Source organism: Saccostrea echinata, unplaced genomic scaffold (assembly GCF_033153115.1).
Source record: "Saccostrea echinata isolate AGI-Se365-2 ecotype Australia unplaced genomic scaffold, CSIRO_AGI_Sech_v1 ptg000012l, whole genome shotgun sequence".
Classification (NCBI taxonomy): domain Eukaryota; kingdom Metazoa; phylum Mollusca; class Bivalvia; order Ostreida; family Ostreidae; genus Saccostrea; species Saccostrea echinata.
Genome location: NW_026889761.1, coordinates 8,081,881 through 8,104,854, shown reverse-complemented (window position 1 = coordinate 8,104,854; position 22,974 = coordinate 8,081,881). Strand labels below are relative to the sequence as shown.

At 33.8% G+C, this 22,974-nt stretch overlaps 1 protein-coding gene across 1 annotated transcript; it reads right to left on the bottom strand.

Moving 5' to 3' along the window:
- Positions 1-2,640: 2,640 nt before the first annotated feature.
- On the bottom strand, positions 2,641-14,144 carry LOC133185895 (uncharacterized). Its single transcript, XM_061321187.1, has 5 exons — positions 13,750-14,144; positions 13,354-13,499; positions 8,376-8,577; positions 5,864-5,971; positions 2,641-3,368 (listed from the first exon to the last, which is right to left on the bottom strand). The coding sequence occupies exons 1-5, from the start codon at positions 13,985-13,987 to the stop codon at positions 2,950-2,952; spliced, it is 1,113 nt and encodes a 370-aa protein (XP_061177171.1). The 5' UTR covers positions 13,988-14,144; the 3' UTR covers positions 2,641-2,949.
- Between the last annotated feature and the right edge of the window lie 8,830 nt (positions 14,145-22,974).

Sequence of the window (22,974 nt, the reverse complement as noted above, 5' to 3'; positions counted from 1 at the left end):
TCATGATCAAGAAATAACGGAAAATCCGTCGGCAATTCAGTGTGTAAATAATGGCCTATAACAATTAGTATGATAAAAGTCAGTCAGCATTTGACTTAATGAAAGACTGTATTTGCTGACAAGGTCATGGTATCGACCACAGAACTTACGAAATGATGACTTTAAACGAGACTGCTGATATTCTTGTTTCATCAACTTGTTTGTCAATAACTTACCTCGTTTTAGAAATTGTTCATACGTAGAGCATGCTCTGGCGTATTGAATCAACTGAGAGATATAAACCCCGTATGCAGGTAATAAGGGTATATTGCTGCATACGTAAGGGAAGCTGACGATTGAAAAGTTAAGTCATCACGTTTATCATAAAGCTTTGTTGTTAGATTATCATTAACTTCTTTTTCTAATAAAATATCCAAATATGAAACAGATGTGTCAGACTCTGTGGTATCTTTTATCTCAAGCTCACTGGGATATATCGTGTCGACATAAGAATGGAAATAACCATTGTTAATTGACAATACGTCGTCGATATATGTAAATGTCGAGTTGAAGGCCACAGCAAGTGTTTTTTTCTTTTCACGTAAAAGATTTTGAACGAATTCTGCTTCATATGAATACAAAAATAGGTCTGCTAATAACGGGGCGCAATTGGTACCATGGGAATTCCACTAGATGTCAGAAAGTCTGGACTTTAATTTATCGTGGGGAATAGTTGTATATAATATAAAGCTGAAAAGATGTAAGTTTTTATGTTGTTGATTTTAATAAAATTTTGTAATTTCAAATGTTCCAAAAGTTCTTTGGAATTTTTTAGTATCCACATCTGATTTACACCACTTCTCGAATATATTGTTGCACAGTATTCTTGAAGTTTCTCCTTCACTACTGTTAATATCTTAGTGAGGAGTAAAGAAAGAGGCTTGGTAGAACATTTACTGGAACCCGCTATGTATCTTCTTTTGTAAGGATTTTTATGAAGTTTCGGAATCCAATATAGATATGGTAATTCAGATTCATTTTGGTTGTTGGGAATATTAAAAATATTCAAAACTGACATATGATTCTGAAGAATTTCCTCCTTAGAAAGGGAACTATTGGTATAAGTTGGATTACCACTTGTAGAATTAAATCCAAGTTCCTCTAAAATACATTTAATATAATGAGCCTTACAAAGACAATGTTGTTGCCTGCTTTGTCAGCAGGGACCAGTACGTACCGATCGTACGTGTAATCTATCTAATTCTTTTTTCACTTCTGTCTCACTAATAACAGGGCACAATTGTGCCCATTGCCGGGAATTCCAACAGATTTCTGGAAGACCTGGTCTCCAAAACTACAAAGATATTGTCAATGAGAAACTCAGACATCTTTTAAATATCAACTTCAGAGTACTTGTATGTACAATCCGAATGTTCTTCACAAAATAATTTTGCAGATAACCAATGATAAGGTAAGTAAATTTACGAGTTCAATTTTTATTGAAAAGGCAGCTGTCTATGATGTCAAAAAACCTGAACTTTAATTTATCGCAGGGAATGGTTATATAAAGTGTTGAAAAGTCGTGGCGACCAAAGTACATGTCAGTTTTTTGAAAGGCTTCATCCATTTCGGATCCAAGATTTCAAACTTTCTGCTCACAACAAGTATTTTGAGCATGTGAAAATGATTACATGTACATGTATATACCTATCTGTGAAGAGCGTTTTATCGGTGATGGTTAGCTGTCAATATGTAACAAAGTTCAAAGTTTTTTTCATGAATGTGATACACATTTTTCGTGGGGTAGAACAGGAAGTAACGCCTTTTGCCACGTTGGTTTCATTCAAGGCAAAATTTTCGTTTTTTTTGGGGGGGGGGGTCACTTCTTTTGTTAAGATATGTGCAACTTGCAAATTAACATTTTAACGCTGAGCACTAATATACATGACAGTACTTTTTTTCCGGGGATCGATTTATAACTAACTCTCCAATCCGATCTCTAACATGTAAGCTATAAATGTTATAACTGATTATATTATTTGGTGAACAAAACCTAAATCCAAATACGGAAAAATCTGATTGCACAGCACTCAGCGATCGCTAACCAGGTAAGAGGCATATTAAATGGAATCAATCAATTAGAGGTCGCATTGTCTGTGTGACTGTATATCTAGCACCTCAGCAAACCAGTATCAGACAGACAGACAAACTCAAAGGAGTTGTTGCAAGCAATTGCTTTGATCTGTGATCGCTCTGGACATTGTATACATCTCACTGGAACCTTTAAGGAATCATATTTTTGCTGCCAGATGGTTTCATTGACATTACTACATTCAAGCACCTCCTTTGTTGCAATGATAGATAATATCGCCTCTAAAGGATGTGCTAATATCGCCTTTGGAAGATGTGACGTGGTCCAAAAACGATGAAACAAATATAGACAATTGACCAAACACTTCGATTTAAACAAAATTCTAATAAATAAAAAATTAAACTTATTTAGTCATTTTCGCACAGGCACCTGTTTCTGTAATAACATTTTAACCCCATAAAATAACACCCTTTCCTGTAGAATTAATGTGCCTTCTGCATATCTATGAAGAGAATGTTTGGATACCAATAGTCTATCTTAAATAATTGCTTTGAAAAAATGAAGGCATACAAACTTAACATATTTATTTTTGTTAGTTTTGAGAAATGTCCCTATAAAACGGATATGATGGATTATATGTTATAGAAAACCAACTTGGTAAATGATAAGAAACAAAAAGACATTTTGGTAGAAGAAAAGAATAAAATTCAAAAAAGTTAACAAATATCCTGTCCCATTGGACTTCTCTACGATCTACATTATGCTATAAATGTAAATTTGAATAATATTCTTAAGTTCCTTTTAAAATAAGCTTAACAACTCAGATCATTCATGTATTCTAGAGACAAAATGAAATATTTAAAGCAGTTTTATTCTTTTCACTTTCGTAGCCAGGGCATGCGCACAATTTTGTTGCTGTCTGGGAACTCGTAGCGGGTTTGGTACTCGGTGCTATGGCTTTCGTAAGTTGTCTCCCCTAGTGGCCGTCCGTGCAAGAGGAAATTCGGCTTCGGGTTAATATTAAAGTCACTTGTGGGTATATCCATAGGCGGGGTCTGGTATTTGTGCATATACTCAGTGCGGCCGGGGAACGTGGTGTTAATTCCAGCCTGTTCCTGAACGGACAGAGTTACGGGGGCTTTCTTGGTGGTCATTCTCAAAATACTAGAATCGTCTTTTGACGTGGCGTTGAATGCGTTTTTATGCTTGAGGTCCACAAGACCGTTGTTTTGTGTAGCAGTGGGGTCGACGTAAAACGTATTACTCCGCGGGTAAAGACTGTCAATTGTCTGGTAACCTGGGAAAAAAAGAGTTTGGTCAACATTCGAAGGTAATTGAATATATACAAGAATTGCACGGCAAGTTACATACTGGCCTAGGACTTTTGCATTAAAGTACTAAAATATGATTTCTAAATTTGCTGCTGAAGTCTCCGATAATAACATTGGAACTATGGTCACCTTTCATCGGTGGAATTCTTTTATATACAAATTATGGATAAAAACGTAACACCATTTACCTATAAACATGCGACATATTTTTTAATGTTAATTAAGATTCACAACTATATGTGGTTTTACATTTTATACATGTATCTCCCGGTACAGATTTTGTATTGAAATTTAATTGTGTTTTGGTTTCCTTTCACATGATACATGTATGCATTTTAATCTTTTGTATAGAGCTTGCAAAGGTACATATACATGCAGTTTTTAGATTCATGTAACTTAAATTCAGATCCGTAGAATATAGTGTGCAATTCAAGACACAAATTCGCACATGTATGTACCAACTGCTTCAAAGTCATCACAGAAAACCCGATCTGTATAGTGTATGATAATTTACACAATACCATATAAATGATGTATATAAGGGCCGTTACTAGGTTACATTCAACATGAAGATGAGTTTATTATGTTTCAAAAATATTTTTGATTTTTTAAGGGGATGTGATCGTATCCCCCTCAAGCAAACACTTCGTTGGCCTTTCATGCACAATATCAGAGATAGCAGCAGTATCTTTTTTTGGGTGAAGAAGTTGTTCAAATATTGTAAATGTACGTTTTACATTAATTAAGAAAGAATAATTTGCAACATGTTAGCATGAATAATTTTACAGTAACACATGTACAACTCCGTCTTCGTTTTTGAAAAAAACGTGAATCTTTGATTTTCGGACTGGTAATTTTCAAAAGACAAGCGAAAGCTCTGCAGTGGTGAAGGAATTTTGTGAAATAAAATATAGTATTTATTTTTGCACTTTGCACAAACAAGGAAAAATTGCAAGCCGATATCGATCGGTATTTCCTACCTGTGATCAATATCATTGACTAGAATATTCCCGAACTGTTATGTATACTCTATAAATCGAAGAATTATCTACTAATACGCCTGTCTAAGTGTCCTTTAGAAATGCATCAATTCAAATAAAAGATAAATTGTAATATACCTTCTAAGCCTGAAAGTGAAATCTCTTACCGTATCATAGTCTTCCCAAACGACAGTCCGACGTAACTAAGCAGGTACGATTTCGTATAAAAGTTTAATGCGTTTATTTAATCACCTTGGCCCTTTTGTTCTATACCTTTTGTGGAACAAACAATACCCACACGCTCCAATGCAAGGTTTTAAACCTCCACTTTAAGACCTTCATAATTTGCTATGAATGTGTTTTAATTTAGTTTTTTTCCGATATTAAAATGGATTTAATCTTTGCATGAGTTATACACTTAAGTGAAGAATGTATATCTGATTGATTGTCACTCGATATAAATGAGAATTTAAGATATGTTTAAATAGTTGTATGATAAGTGTAGCTAGATGGATTTATTTACGAATTGTGTTTATCTATCCACTTTATATCCATGAAAATGGAAGTTCCCGATAGACCAAGTCAAAGTTTATTTACTTTTTTAAACCTGGTTAAAGTGTGGCAAAGTGTTATTTTCAGAGTTGACTAAGTCTTGATTAGAAGTGTTACAAAATGGAACAAAAGTGAAAGCTCACTCATTTAGTTAATGCGTGAATTATGTTTGCACTATACTAGGTACGTACAAATCATGAAAAGAGATTATCCACCAGACTCATGCTCTAAACTCTAGATGTTTGTTTGGCCGGCAGTGTGCACCCAAATCTGACTTGGCTGACAAAATACTTACCTAATGTTGCGTTTAACCGACAATCTGCACCCAAATCTGACTCGGCTGACAATATACCAACCTCTGATATTGCGTTTACTCGGCAATATGTACCCAAATCTTACTCGGCTGACAATATACTAACCTCTGATGGTGCGTTTGACAGGAAATCTGCACCCAAATCTGACTTGGCTGACAATGTACTCACCCTTGATGTTGCGTTTGGCCGACAGTATGCACCCAAATCTGACTTGGCTGACAATATACTAACCTCTGATGTTGCGATTGCCTGGCAGTGTGCACCCAACTCTGACTCGGCCGAAAATATAATAGTCTAACCTCTGACGTTGCGTTTGGCCGGCAGTGTTCACCCAGATCTGACTGGCTGACAATATACTAACCTCTGATGTTGCGTTTGAATGGCAGTATGCACCCAAATTTGCCTCGTGTCATGTTGTAAAATTTAAATTTACCGGGTGGCAGTAAATACAAAATTTACAACATGACAGTTGTCATGTTGTAAATTTTGTATTTACTGCCACCTGGTAAATTCAAAATTTACAACATGACACTCGGTTGACAATATACTAACCTCTGATGTTGCGTTTGGTCGGCAGTATGCACCCAAATCGGCCTCGGCGGACAATATACTAACCTCTGATGTTGCGTTTGGCTGGCAGTGTGCACCCAAATCTGACTCGGCTTTGGAGGACTTCGGAGGGTTCTCCATAATACACAGAGGAAGTGGTCCTAGGATCGAAGGCTAGGGAAAATACAAATCAATTATATTATCATTTTAATTACAATGGGAAAAACTGATAAATGAGATGACTAACAACTTTACATATAAGTCATTTTATATCATCAAAAGAGGAACAAGAGGGTAAACTTATAAATCAGATATATTCATGCAATTTCTATTAAAAGTAGCAATATTTCTATTATACCACTTGTACAACACCTGTGCTAAGTTTGGTAGATATGCATGCATAACTGAAAGACGGGGGGAAATATCTTAGGCAATCAGAGGTCTATGTGGCCATGATAAATTCCACCTATATTACATGTAACAATACAAAAGCACGACATGGGGGAATATTTTTACCGGATGTAGTGGCTGTACATCCAAAACATTTTTTTTTAATTTACAATAGACACCGGGTAATATAGACAGGGTTCCTTGAGCTGCCAGCTAATGTGAGCTGAGAAGGCGGACTCTGGGTAGACAAAACTATATAAGTACATCTAATACTTGTTTGTAGAGCTATTCAAACAAGTATGTGGGTACATGCACTTCAAGGGCGGATCTAGAGGGGTCCGGACCCCTGCCCCTGGACTTTTCAGAGCTATGTAAAAGAAACAAAAAAAAGACCTTGGAAACATGACCCCTCTTAAAATGGTAAGGAGAGTGATTTACGTATATGAAGAAAATTGACTTAAGAATGTGTATTCTCCACACACACAGTGATTTTTTTTTCAGGTTTGGGAGAGTTGTATACGTTTTATTTACTTATTTATTTATTTTTGTTTGTCAAAAAATTTTGAGTCTGACATTTGGTAAAGTTAATTTAGAAACACCTGCCGGAAAAAAATCCTGGATCCACCTCTGTTATTTTTTTCGAGTATTGCTGTAATTAGAAGTATTTTTGTTTCGTTTTTTTAATACAGTACACTGTACTTTAAATCAAAATTTTACGTTTAATTTAACAAAGAAGTTAAGTATTTTTGCATATTGAATAATTCTCGTAGATTCAGTTTTTGACCCATCACCAAAAGCCATTTCCAAACAAATTTCCATTTGTTGTTAGCTAGTCCATTCAATAAAACTCAAGTCCTGTAGTATACTATGTTTTGACATATTTTCCACGTTAAAGCAGTGCTCTATTACGTATAATCATGATAATTATCTGAGCATTTAAATCTACAGTTAGAATATTGTCTATGATGAAGTTTTCTAACCTATAGAGAACATTTATTAAAGTCGGGGAAAAACTGACTTAATCATTCTGGAATAATATGAATCAGCAATGTCTGTAATATATATAACTTGTAATTTTCTTGAAAAGAAACCATTCATTTTTAATAAATTCATACTAATACCTAAGTACCAGATACTAAGAAAAGTGTGTAAAAAAGTGTTAAGTGCATCCTCTTAAAACTATCTTTCATGTGGAGAAAATGTTTTTATTCCCATACTATAATGTCTCCTAACTATCCTATCAAGAGATAACTTTTAAATACATATACCAAATCTGACAAATCCTGACTGTGGAATATCAATTATACATTAATAGTTGTATGAGGATAAAAAAATCCAGCATATAACTCATATGTATATATAGATTTAAAAAAATAAAGTGGGATATTCATATTTGGGAAAAATGCAAATTAAGAATGATGTTACATTCATCAACTTCTATGAATCACTGCAAAACAAAACAGTTACTTCAATTCAATCACAGTCTATTATTACCATTTACTTCACCTGAAATTTTATGTGCCATTAATTATACATAAATAAGCCACATTATTATCATCATTTTGTTTTTTTGTTTTTTTTTATTCTAAAGTTAATTTTGAAATGGAGGAAAATTTCAACCTGAACATACATATATATGAACAACATCTACTTGTATAATTCATGATTCCATTTTTTTCCAGCTTTCTCTTAAAATCTTAAATTCAATATGCATTTTGAAAAGATATGAAGAAGATGCAAACTTTTAGCCAGATCTGTTCATTAATTACATGTAAAAGATAGACCTCATTTGATCTTATAGGGAAAAAAAAATTAATTTACAACTTTAAACACTGCACCTTATCAATGGTCATCATTTTGAATTTTTACCCCCTCAACTTTCTAAATAGAATTTTTTTAATTAAAAGTAAAATAATTAATTAATTAAATAAATAAACACTAAATAAACAAATATATAAATAAATAAATAAAAAAAATAAATTAATGACTTAAAAAAAAATAAAAAATTTTATTTAAAAAAAAAAACTTTAGCGCATTCCATAAACAAGATGAGGTTCATTAAAAGGCTGTGAAAACTAACAATTCTGTGTCTACTTGGATAATGTCAGGGTGTTTTATTAAACCATTAAGCATTAACATTGTAAAATTGTTCCCAAGGTTAGTGTATCAAAGTTCATAGACTACAAACCTGTCCAAGGCCTGCGGGAGTTGAGGGTATTAATGTACTCGGTGCGCTGGGTCTTGTCAACCCACTTTGGTTCCATCCTGACTGGTTCTCTTGACCCGCGGGTCAGGTTGTTACGGTAACCAGTAAATCTGTCTGTCACTCCCACAAAATCTCCAAACTGTCGGATACGGTCTGCAGCATTGTAAGTCGAAGTGTCCAAGGCCTGTCAAAGAACATAAACTCTGAATATTTTTCAAAGAAAATCAGTGCCTCTTTGTGTATTTCAATACTATTTCAAAAACTCAACTATGATCCCTTGCTGATGGGATTAACACAGCCTCTCATTATCAAATTCAATTCTTAAAAAGTGGTGTTATTGTAATTATGTAGTAGTATTCCAATTTGACAAGAAATCAGCAGATAATTTTGAGTCATAATATAACTCTTTGTAGAATTGGTAGTTTCTACAAAGTATAAAGGGGCATAATTCTTACAGTTAACAGTCAATAAAATCTATCAAAATTGCTCCAAAGAAACTATAAACATTGTATAAAGAAATACATGTATATGTGGTATACGTGTAAAACTGATTGAAGACTTATGTTGATGCCCCTCTTACAAATCAATTTCCGAGTGTTTATCAAACAAGTCACTTCACACTTTTGCAGGCCACAAGAAGCCATGAATGATTTAAAACCTTATTAAACATTTCTGTTGCTATTGACACTAGCTATAAAAAACAGCAATAAATTTCATTCCAAATAATGCAGCTGGTGAATAGATTATACAAAAAAGATGTTCAAATCATGTGAATAAAATCATGTATAAATCAAAGATGTTCAAGAACTGCGAACGATAGCATTGTTCTCCCGCCTACCTCCAAGTCGATTTTCAAAAGTTAACATATTTGGATGATTTTTCATATTCAAATAAATATTTATATGAATTTTCATAAAACATTACTTCTTGGGGAAAACAAAGAGAGATAACTCCATAATTTGGGTAAAACTTGTGTTTTTCACTACAGAAATCAACGGAAAATGGAAAATATTTTTAAAACATCTCCCCCCCCCCCCCCCCCCCCCGAAACAAAAATTCCTTTTTACTTGTCATATGGACTGTCATTTTACAAATTCATACCAAATCTTTTTGTGTTTCACGGGGGGGGGGGGGGGGGGGGGACATATGTTTACAGACAAAATACTACAAAAATGCTTATTTTTTTCACCAATTTCAAAGGTTTTTACAACTAAAATATTGTATTTTTTAATAATATATCTTTAATTTTACATGCGTAAAACATAAGCAAAGATTTTAGGAACATTTATTCCTATCCAAGAATATTTAAAAATGTGTTGATGCTTTAAAGCCCGATTTCAATGGAAAATATCGTCTACCCCCCTTATTTTAAGAGCTGGAATTAGGAATAATTAACTATTTAACACTGGCATTATAATTATCAGTCAATTACCATTAAACTGTTCTTTGCATTCAACAAGGATTTTACGGTCAAATTGCCATAAGTATTGAATTAAATGGTTGTAAAATGTACGCGGGAATCGAAAGTTAGCGTGCGTAGTTCTTTAAAAAAGATTTCAAATAGTACACAGTTGGAGTGGGTTATCCAAAATTATCTACATGTATGTACTAAACATATTTATAATGACCGAATTAAAACACTTATAATATGTACATTTCTGTGGTTTATAATATAAATAAAATAGACTCTATACACTAGCTACTATGTGCATGCATCTCTCCTCTTCTGAATTGAATAAAAGAATGCACTGCTTAAAAGTTATCTTCCATTGACTCACTGATGTCTAGAAGAGGATTTTTCTGGAGGCACAGTTTCACTGGAAAGTCGACAATACCTTAATGCATTGAAAGCTCTACAGATATTGGCTAAGACATCCAGCCTCCCTTTGGTCTTCTGCAGTTGAGAGGTGATAAAGGTAATCTAAATGGCTTGCAAGGTTATAAGCTTATAAGGGTTTGTTATGACTCCAGTCCTTAACATTTTTACCTGCATACACGGCTATAAATAATAGTGAATAGGACTTCTGGGGATTAGAGCAATTGTAAGATTGTTTCATTCCAAATCCTGCAAGAGGCTTTGCTAAAAAATCTAATTTTTTAGCTCTACTGGTAAGAGACCAGAAGAGCTTATGCGATAGTAAGGTGTCCGTCGTCCGTCCGTCTGTCTGTCTGTCTGTCTGTAAACAATTTTTCAAAATGCTACTCCTCCTACAGTTTTGGTCTGATTTTAGTATAACTTGGCACACAAGTAGACTACACTAAGATACATAATTTAGTGCATCAGTTTTTTTCGATGAACGGTGTTGCCATGGTTACTAAAAATAGAAATTTCTGTGAAATTCATTTAAAACGCTACTCCTCCTACAGTTTTGGTCTGATTTTAATATAACTTGGCACACAAGTAGACTACATTAAGATTCATAATTCAGTGCATCGGTTTTTGATTTCGATGAATGGTGTTGCCATGGTTACTAGAAATAGAAATTTCTGTGAAATTCATTTAAAACACTACTCCTCCTACAGTTTTGGTCTGATTTCAATATAACTTGGCACACAAGAAGACTACACTATGATACATAATTCAGTGCATCGGTTTTTGATTTCGATGAACGGTGTTGCCATGGTTACTAAAAATAGAAATTTCTGTGAAATTCATTTAAAACACTACTCCTCCTACAGTTTTGGTCTGATTTTAATATAACTTGGCACAGAAGAAGACTACACTAAGTTACATAATTTAGTGCATCGGTTTTTGATTTCGATGAACGGTGTTGCCATGGTTACTAGAAATAGAAATTTCTGTGAAATTCATTTAAAACGCTACTCCTCCTACAGTTTTGGTCTGATTTCAATATAACTTGGCACACAAGTAGACTACACTAAGATACATAATTTAGTGCATCAGTTTTTGATTTCGATGAATGGTGTTGCCATGGTTACTAAATATAGAAATTTCTGTGAAATTCATTTAAAACTCTACTCCTCCTACAGTTTTTGTTTGATTTCAATATAACTTGGCACACAAGTAGACTACATTTAGATACATAATTCACTGCATCAGTTTTTGATTTCGATGAACGGTGTTGCCATGGTTACTAAAAATAGAAATTTCTGTGAAATACTTTTAAAAAGCTACTCCTCCTACAGTTTTTGTTTGATTTCAATATAACTTGGAAGTAGACTACATTAAGATACATAATTCTATTTATTGCTGCATGCTGCAAAGTTTCAAATCCAAGTGCTACTTTACTGTTATACCTACAGACCAGTAGAGCTACAGTCTCATCAGAGACTTCTGGTTTATTTTAAGTTACACATGTATATCTTGGTACTAAAAAAAATATTTAATATGCACTTAAGCTTCATAGCAAAATGTTTGCTTGTCAACAACATTCAAAGCATTAACTTTGCACAGAATATCCTATGTAAATCATAGACACAGTAAAAATTTAGATCTAGAAAATGTCATTTGTGTGCTCTCTGTTCCAAATTAGAAATGAGCTGGCAAGAATTTATATAGCCAACCTAGTCCATCATGACACTGACTTTAATAGAACTACATGTAAATCTATAATTTCAACAAGGTGCTACTCAGATGTTTTGGGAGCCATGTCAGATATACAGTCCTACCACTCAAGAGCCTCACTGGCATCAAGTCAGCGGTATCTCATGGTGAACCTCTAAAAATTGCTGGAGTAACGAATTAATAAAAAATAATGCTTCATACTAGAATTTGATAAACATTAAAGCATTATCCACTGGTAAACATACAAAATCAAAGAACCTAGCCAGGATAAAATGCCAGATTGTTTATGTAAATGGAGTCTAACTACATATAGCACATGAAGATTCTGCTGGTTTAGTGTAACTACAGATGACTTACAAGTTATTATCACTGCAATAGAACAACAACAAAGCACAATTGCATCAAAGTTGCAACATTACTGACTTCAAACCGCTCCCTACTCTTGACTCTAGCTTAGCCCCTAAGCTTGATCCTGTCAGGCTACCGGATAATATGATCCGATACAAGAATTTGAAGACATGACATTATCAAAGATTCAGGTATTTGTGATCATACTGCAGGTCACTTTCTTTTCGCCACATATTATTTTCGTGAGATAGCTATCTGGTAGTTTTGAGCAAGACAAAATTCACGTGAGATTTGATTATTATTGTAAATAGTCCTAAACAATACAAATGTATGCAAAAATGAAATTTTCCTGAGCAGGCAGACATTCATAATTGTGCGAAAATAAAGTTCTCGCAAATTAAAGAGTGATTTACAGTAGCAAAAATCTAAACATTGCAGAACAATAACTCTGAATTCTTTTTCAGCAAGGATTCATTATATGTATTTCCATATTGTAGCACATTATAAATGCAGAGCAAAATACAAAACATGTAACTTCAATATTCTGAGCTGACTTGTGATGCTTTTACTAAAGGGAATCTGTGCATGATTCAATCAAGTGATGCTTTCTAGACATTGTAGCCATTTTTGTTAACAATCACTTGAAATAAAGCCATCAAAACATTCTCTGTGCTGCATGTCAAACATGTGTATCAGTGTTCTGTTGTGCATGAGTGGGAACAATTACCTTTCATTGGACCAAGAATCACTGGAATTCAAGTTAATTTTTCTTTTATCATAACATTTATGAGCCATCTATTATACATTTTGCTTTGAGAGAATTGACAGTACATGTAACCTTATTTGGACATAATTCATTTACATGATGTAGCTGTTATAAATAGTCCAGATGTCTTGGAAAGTACCTGATTACATCAGATTTTCATGTCTGACACAATCTAAGTTTGTCTTTTTTGTAAGCAACTGGTAGCACTTAATTGCTTCCAAAAAATAATGGTTTACTATTAGACTGCAATTATTTATAACAAAACATATATTACATCTTTCACCTGAAATCACACTGACAGGAAAGTACATATATCCCACCTGTTGGATCCCCCTGAGGTTGTCCACACCCCACTGGTGAAGCTCCCGCACCTGGTTCTCTTGTTTGTCTCGTAATGAGTTGACGTGGAGTCGTGATTTGAGATCTTTGATATACCCTGCTGCGTTAGCCAGATTGTCTGCTGGTCCTGAATTATATAAGCAGGGCAATTTTTAAATTTGCCAAATACATGTAGTAAAAACAAAAGGTTATTTTGACATAATGGCATAATGGACACTCAAAGTAACACTTTTACATCTTCTATTTTTCATATACTGTGAATGAAGTTATATTCCAATTATTATAACTAATTTGAGTATGTTTAAAGACATATTTATCTAGTATTAGTGTGGAATTTCTTAATACTTATGATTTTATTTTAACAAAAACAAACTTACTGACACCCTCGGGAACGCTTGTTCGAGGGTCATAAAATCTCTTAAAACTGTCCGAAGTGGACATGATATTTCCGTCCAGTTTAAGATGATCCACGGCATTGTTGATTCTTGTCAGCTCGTTGGCCAGTTCATTGGTGCAGTAGTACTCTCCACTCTGCATGAGGTCTTTAATCTCCGTTTGGACAGCGTTGGCCGTGGCTATCAGGCCAGGATCTGGTCGTCCTACTCTCTGATACATAATTCTTGACTTTTACTCAAACGTCAGCAAGATAAAAGACAACAGAGAGTCACTGTTTCATCCCCAGTATCCACGTTTAAACGTTAGCAACGACCTATCTCTTATAACCTCCGGTGTAAACAAAATCGAGATCGTCTTTCTGTCACGGCTGTTTATATTAGATACAAACGCCCGTGTGAGCTAGATGAGCAGGTGCGTGACACGGGACATAACTCTCGCGGACTTGCCAAATAGCCTTAGTTGTATTTGATAAATACTCAGTAATGATTTCTTTATATTTTTCAACCAAAGTTTTATCCTACATCTTAACTCAAATTGAAATAATAAATATCTTTAAATAGTTCCATTATATCATCCAGTGTGTATGGAATATATTGTAAATATTGAGATATCCACATAAATGATGACAAAATGTTGCCAGAGACTACCATTAACCAGAAAAAAAACTACTTTTGAATAATTTTTAGAATTTATTTTGGTATGACCGCACCTTAATACATTTAAATAATTTTGGTTAAAGGGGGTCTTCATATTGAAAATGATGAAATTTTCCTTCACATTTAAGATTTATAGGCCATCTTTAATATAATGTTTGTTTGCCCTCTCCCGACTCAGGGTAAAAAGATTGATTCGGTAGGTAGGTTGGAATTTTTTCTAGAAAATTTTAAGGATACACCAAAGGCTTCTTTTTTTTTTCAAGATTTTCAATAATTTTGAGAATTTTGGCTAAGAAAAAGAAGTTAATCACTGCTCTATAATGCTTGTAAAATTCTTGGTAATTATGAAATGGTTTTCTAATTATTGAACAATAATGAAACATAAACACTACCACATGTGAATGTTCCGTTATTGAAGCTTCTGATTTGATCTGTGACTGCCTGCTTATGAAAGACGCAATAAATCACTGTGACCACTTGGGGAATTCTTCACTAGCCACACAGAGGTTATCTGTAATTAAACTACAGGGACTCTAGATTTAGAGAAGATCTAACAGATCACTGATGACCATAAAGTAGGAGGTGGAGCTTAGCTCTTGCCATTTTGCCGGGAAATCTTTCTGATTCAGAATTGAACCTATTTTACTTAATCAAAAACATCTAAATACAGAAAAGAACCTCCCATTCTCGTGAATATGCATAGGAAATATGGCTAAGTGACAGGTATCCAGAGCTGAATCTCCAAGGTGTCATATATTCCTAGCTTTGGCAGATTTTGTTGTGTAATGGGTTTTTGCCCTCTACTGTAAAGTAAGATCAGACAGTTTGTGGTATTATTTCAAAGGATTCAGCTCCCTTATTTATTGACCAATTTCTCTGAAAATTGGATGGGTTGCTTCTCAAATGTGTTTTCACAAAACCGTATCTCAGATTTTTTATATCTAGCTTAGTTTTGGAATTACTGAGGGAAATGTTTAATTAGGCTAATAAACTGGTAACATTGAAGTGCAAATGGCTGTAACTTTTGAATTAGAAGATTTATCAAAAATCTGAGATACAGTTTGTAAGTTCCTTCCACCTTGAGGCAATATGACCACTTTGAGGGGTTAAATACAAAAAAGTTGATTTATAAAATATTTATGCACCTCATATTTAAATTAATTATTTTTTTAATTAGGATAATGAAATACAGTAAATTTAACAAGCTTTCAAATGATATATACTTTTATTATGTTAAAACCTTTGGTGTATCCTTAACATACATATTGAGAGAATGAGAAAATCCAGGAATAAAAAGAAAAAAATATCGTTTCCCGGAGGTTAAAAAAAAATTGAGTCGGGTCATTTTTAGGCAGTCGGTCGGGAGAGGGCAACAACATATTTTTAAAGATGGCCTTAGCAATTCGTCTTAATTTATATCTTTTCAACGTCAATGATTACAGTTCATATATTTATTCGTTTTGATATTTTTATGGCGTCCTATTTCAATATCTAAAATATATAATTGCTAGCGCTCTCGAGCGCTAGCAACTACGTTAGTCTATATTTCTGAAATACGCATGCTCGACTTCACGGTCGGGGATTCTGGGAAAACTACTGTAGATAGACTGTGCGATAACAATTTCGTTTTGTCATACAAAAATAGAAATGATCCGAATTTACACTGGCCTTTCCTGTCTGATATGCGCGATATACATTTCGTATGTTAGAGACAGTCAATACCAGTCTAGATCCGGATTCTGAATTTTTTTTTAATTTATTGTCTAACCTACACATAAAAGTACAAGAAAAAATTTGGCCATATAATGCCAAGATTCTAGACATCTAGCTTTCCTTACAGTTTTACCACCTTAGTGGATAATTCCGGCAAGCTCGGAAAAAAACAACAACAACAAAAATCTTTTTCAGAGTATGTCGGAAAGACATGTCAATTTAGTGTTTATCATCTGAAAATACATATGATCTGAAGTTTCGTGTTTTGTTGTCCAACCTGCACGTAAATGAACAAAAAGTAACAGTAACTCGGGTCTTATAAAACCAAGACTGTTATTTCTAAAGTTGTAATGAATACATAGCTTTTCTAATCTACCTTCATGGATCTTTCCGGCAACCTCGGATATGTTTTCCGAGCTTGCCGGAAAGGGCAGAAGGTGCTCATTGGTTCTACTGACCTTTTATTTTTCACCTCGAAATTGAAATTACAGTAAAATACAGAATGCTTAAAGCACAGTTAGGAGTTATGCCATTGCCGACGTGAAGCACATTCTTAGATTCACCATTTTGAATTGTGCCCACCCACCCCTAAACTCCTTAAGTAGGCTGGGGGGTCAACAAATTAACCATCAGATATAACTTATTTTTTTAGATATGATATCTTAAGCTGTCAACTATCATTTGGAAAAGAAAAAATTCATACATTTTAGTTTTAAAATTTGATCATTTTTGTATATCTTTATATGGAGCTCTTCTTCTAAAGGAGATCAATATAGTCTAAAAATGGTCACGACCACCCAGCCCTCTTAATAATTAATCGATTCAGCAAATTTAACAAATGGTTCAGATATCTTCTTCTGTATTTTATTATGCTACGGCGCTAGCTCACCAATCTTTTTAAAAGATAAGCTTGTGACAGTCTTATCTTACTAATATACTTTTTATAAATTAAGGAATATGTTTTACCAAATAATATTGCAGTGCAAAGTGGTCAATAATGTTCTTAAATAGCATACATCTAGATGATCGAACTATTGATATCTGCAAGGAGATTCTGTACAAAAGTTTTAACAATTCTTCGTTTTATATAATCAAAAAATGGCTATAACAATGTACAACTAATTCCATCTTGGTCGGCCCAAATGTATCCTAATCCAATTTCAAATAATTATATTAAATGCATTTATTAAACCTTTTTGGAATATTCTGATGTTGTTCTGATTAAGAAGTAACTCCTTTCAATCAAAATTTTATGAGGAATTGCGGGGGGGGGGGGGTATCTTTAAAAAATAAGGAAAAAGGTTCATAAGTTGATATTATTATTTTATAAATTTATATTTAAATGGCCATTCAACCCAATAATCATTCCTATAACCTCAGAAAGAATGATGCACAATTCAAAATTCCTCACATTAGAAGTATAGATTATATGGAAAGTTTTCTTCCATCAACAGTTACACAGTGAAATAACATGTCATATTGTTTTAGAAATGCTTCTGGGATATCTTCATTCAAGAATCTTTTGAATTTTTATTTCTGTAATAAAGGGGAAAAAGTAATGAACTTTTTTCATTTTGGAATAAGAAAACACAATCTAATACATTTTCAGTCAAGGAAAAACAGTGAAAAACGACATTGTCATAAACCAAGAGAGCAACTCTCTCAATTATAATCCCAATAAATTTACACAGTTTCATCAGTTGATCTTTGCTATTTAAATTAAATAATTGTTCGAACTTAAAACATTAGGATTTGTATAATAGTAGTTGGGCAAACATTTAAGTCTAGAATTCTTAATGTATGGGTCAGTGCATTTAAATAAATATTGAATTTCATCTCCTATTTCCTTATATGGACACAAGTGACAAATTCTGTTTTCTCTTGCAATATTATACCATCTTCCTGTCTCAACTGGAAGCTTAGTATTTCCAGTTTTAAAAACACAACATTTCATAGAAAGTTTAGAAGACAAATTCAACAAGTATTTCTCAAAAGTTAATGATTTTTTAAACAATCTATAATTAAGACTTTTTTTTTATCTTTCATGCCTCTTCAACCACAAATTCAAATCCCCACGAACCAGTTTTTTTCTATAACCACTGATGAAACTATGTGATTTTACAGTACTGTACCGATTTTAATACAGAAATACACAACAATTACATATAGAAACATTTAGAACATTTTCCCATAAGAATCAATATACACGCTAAATGTCTTGCAAGTTTGCACATCAGTAATTCGGTCAAGGTTCCAAACAAAAAATCGACAGGGCAAAATAATTCCAGAAACTCCCTCCAAATTAGGCCACTTACACACTAAACAGAAATTGAATTTGTTGGTGCTGTTTTTGGACATTTGGGGTGTGTAGATTTTTTTTAATTGCTCCATTTAAGATCAACTTAAGGACAGATGATGCAAACAAAACCAAATTGCTGAATGCATTGGTATATATTTTTGGACCTATTTTGCTTTTAAATGATGAAAATAATAAATTTCTAAAATATTAAGAAATTATAAACTTTCTACGATGTTCAAAAATATACCTTTCTGCCACCATCCTTATTAGTCTTTATAACTTTTTGTCACTTTAATTCCCATTATTGTGAAACTTTAAAAGAAAACTTAAAATCGATGCGATTAAACTTAGTCAACATGACTTCAGTTTTTATTTTCAAGATTTTTGATAAAAGTTTGTGTCATCTGTCTTTAAGGAGAGAGTTATGCGATTCTTCACTTGATTGCCTCGCGGGTTGGGTATGTGCATTCTGTTCCAAAATGTTTGAAAGGAAGTATCTGAAGAAGTACGCTTTGATACAATCATCCTCTTAATGTTACGTAAGTATAGATAGCATTACACGAATATCGCATAGTTCAACTCAATATTGATTTCGAATCAAGGAAGGGTAACTCCACACTCGTACCAGGAATTGTACCAGTAGGAATTGATTCTCCGACTCACGTTTCCGTACTGGAATTCTTCCCCAGCATGTAAGCGATAATATCCTGAAAATGTAAGAAGAACCATTGATCTGTAAAATTAAGATTTTTTTTTTTTACAACAGGAACACTCTATTACACTGTATCATATTTTGATCGTTGATATGTAGTGTAATGCAGGTTTGATAAGAAACTTTTTTAATATGCTTATTTCCATCGTCGGATACCCACGGGTGATCTCGTCTTTTACTCTTTTACTTTTTTTTTTTTTTTTGATAGGGTTGTAGTACCAGTCTTACTATATGGCTCTAAAGTATGGGGATATGAAAATCTTGAAATTATTGAACGTTTGCACTTGAAGTTTTTAAAGCATGTATTTAATTTGAAAAGGTCCACGCCATCGTACATGGTCTATGGTGAAACAGGTCGCTTTCTTCTGTATATCTCGGTATATTGTAGAATGATTTCATATTGGGCAAAGCTTTTTTCAGGCCCGCAAAATAAAATTGTAAATGTTTTATACAAAATATGTTTAAAACTGTACTGTGTTGGAAATTTAACAAACCCATGGTTAGACTAGACTGAAGCTAGCAGCCAATAACAGCAGCCACTAAGCCCGTAGAAGCTAGCAGCCAATAAGGAAATTCATCAAAGGACTGAGAGTACTCTGACGCAATACTGTTTAATACCTCATTTTCGACAATTTATAATTAATAATAAGATAATTAATGCAACACTTAATTATTTAATGATTCAAACACTTGGAGGACGTATTTCAAGCATTTATTTTTAGACCTTCTTTGGCTATTGAACATACTAACACTAGTGAAAGGTTAAGGACCTTAGGGAGAATTCCTTGCGAGTTTTAAGAAGGGCCCTGGGGAAAGGAAGGGGCCAGTGTTACAACGCACTTTGAAAAATTACGCACTTTGAAAAAAAAATTCAGAGTGCGTTAATTTTGGGACCACGTTAACGCACTTTGAAAAATTTTACTTTTTTTTCAAAGTGCGTTAATATCGACCATATTAACGCACTTTGAAAAGAAAATGTGCACGGCTTGGTCAATATTCTTGCAAATTTTAGGTATGATGAATAATTATTTGAACCTGGTTTAATACTTTTTCAGTGATGATGTCACTTCAGGATCTGAGATAAAGACGTTTTAAAGATATTTAGGGGTTGTTTTCTTCCCGACAGTTCTCGTAAATGTTATAAAGGGAAATAGGTCTTATAGAAATGATTGCATAATTTCGTTCCTTTTTTATTTAATCCATTCTGTAATAAGTTCAGTGGATGAAGGGGTCGATGTGTGACTTAAAGCATGGCATTTTTCTTTGGGAAAAAGGAGCAATTATGATTTTTCTCCACTATGAAAATTCTCTCTTTCTCTCTCTCTTTCTATCTATCTCTCTCTTTCTCTCTCTTTCTCTCTCTCTCTCTCTCTCTGTATATATATCTATTATATTCAATATGAACATACGCTAGACTGATTAATTTGATAGTAATAAAATAAAACATTAGCCACAATACTCATTCGACTGGAACTCTTAAATTTTTTATATCATAATAAGGCTAGATATATATCAAATGTAAAAAAAAATTCTAAGATTCTGGTATATAATATTTGCCCTGTCCGTCCGTCTGTCTGTCTAGCTGTTTGTCTGTTTGTCCGCAAAAAACTTTAACCTTGTCCATAACTTTTGATTGGGCGGAGCTTTGACTCTCATGTCCCACATGCGTATTTCTTGTGACCTTTCTTTGGGTAACAACATATCTGAACTTTTAACCTTGACCTAGGAGTCTGAGCTAATTTGATTTTCCTGAAAATGAACATAAATAGACTTTCAGTTTTAAAAGAACTAAATTTCGATTAACTAAAGACTTCCTTATAAAGTGCTTTTTACTGTATTTAGAATGTTCCATTTTTTTCTTCAAATATGACCTTAAGATGTACGAGTTATGTAAATAAATATATCTGGGTAGGAATGATAAAGAGTTGAGCTGAGAGATCTTCAACCTGTCTTTTCTTCGTTGTCGATGAGGGTTGATCAATTCATCAGTTTTTAGAAAGAAATACAACAAAACAAGGGCACCGCAAAGCGGAGCATTCCTTCCCCAAAAGCATAATTATTCTGTAAATCAAGGCAGCATTTGACAACGACACTAACACACAATCGCGTTACTATATCCACTCAAACGTTGCGAGGGGATAATAATGTTGTCTATTGCCAAAATTTAAGTCCAAAATTTTTGTTTTATACATATTTTTTTCAAAGTGCGGTAAGTGTGTACATGGTTAAAAATTATGATGTACACTCTTAACGCACTTTGAAAAATTTTTTCAAAGTGCGTTGATTTGGTCCCAAATTCACCGCACTTTGAAAAAATTTTTCAAAGTGCGTTGATTTTGTCCCAAAATAAACGCACTTTGAAAAATTTTTTCAAAGTGCGTAATTTTTTCAAAGTGCGTTGCCACAGGCCAGTTAGCTAACCTGAACTTTGTTGTTTTTCACTTTGTGTATAAATGTACTGGTTAAAGGTCGGCTATTATACCCCTTGTCTTTGAAGTGTGCTTCAAATCATTACTGGGGCAAAGTAGAGGGCCCCTAGGAATATCATTTCCCGCTATCAGAATGGGGCTGTAGTGATACCACCAAGTGGTGCCAAGGGTGGGGGACGTATTTCAAGCATTCATTTTGAATCCATCTTTGGCAACTAGAACAAATTAACACTAGTGAAAGGTTGAGGACCTTAGGAAGAACCACTTGCCAGTTTTATGAAGGGTCCCGGGGAAGAAAAAGGGCCAGTAAGCTAACCTAAATGTTGTTGTTTTTCTCTTTCTGTTTTAATATACGGGTTTAAGGTCAGCTATTATACCCCTTGTCTTTGAAGTGTGCTTCAAATCATTACTGGGGCAAGGTAGAGGGCCCCTAGGACTATCATTTCCCGCTATCAGAATGGGGCTGTAGTGGTACCACCAAGTGGTGCCAAGGGCGGGGGACGTATTTCAAGCATTCATTTTGAAACCATCTTTGGCAACTAGAACAAACTAACACTAGTGAAAGGTTAAGGACCTGAGGGAGAACCACTTGCCAGTTTTATGAAGTGGAAGAAAAAGGGCCAATTAGCTAACCTGAACTTTGTTGTTTTCCACATTGATAAACGAGTTAAAGGTCAGCTATTACACCCATTATCTTTGATCATTAAATGATATCTGGAGACAAATAAGCACTTCGAATAACACCTTAGTTTACCCTAGTTATTTACAGTTTTTATTTTCTAAAGAAAATCAAAGTTTATTCGTTGATAATGTTTTTGCAATGAATTTCCTTTCACATTCTTCAGTTCTTTTATTCCTACGATATTTTTTTTCATTTGAAAAGTACAAATTTGCTGTATATTCATACGTTATATACAAATTTACATTACTGGTAACTTTTCCTCTAAAACAGTTGTAGAGTAAAGTTTCGATGTTAACTTAAGCAGTATGTACTAAAGTAACAATAGTTAACTATAGTGAACAATAGTCTATTTCTGCTATGATAGTGGCACCACAAAATGGTTCCTATGGTCGTTGGTGGTGCTTTTGGCCCGACCATATATCGTGCATTTATTTCTATATCATTCATGGCCACCGGTACCAGAACACATCAACTCTGAGTAAGCCCAGATTACCTTGGGCCTTATCAGGTTTTGGAAAGGTCAGTGGCCAGTTACCTCACCCAAACTTTTGTCATATTTGCATTGCATAACCGCTGGGGAAAATGTTGGTTCCTTTCATGAATTGTTAAAAAGTCCATCAAACAATTACTGGTACATAGTAAAAGAGCAAAATCAGTATACTTAATGTCTCATTCTTCAAATATATTTCGTTAACAGTAAAGACTGTGTACTATT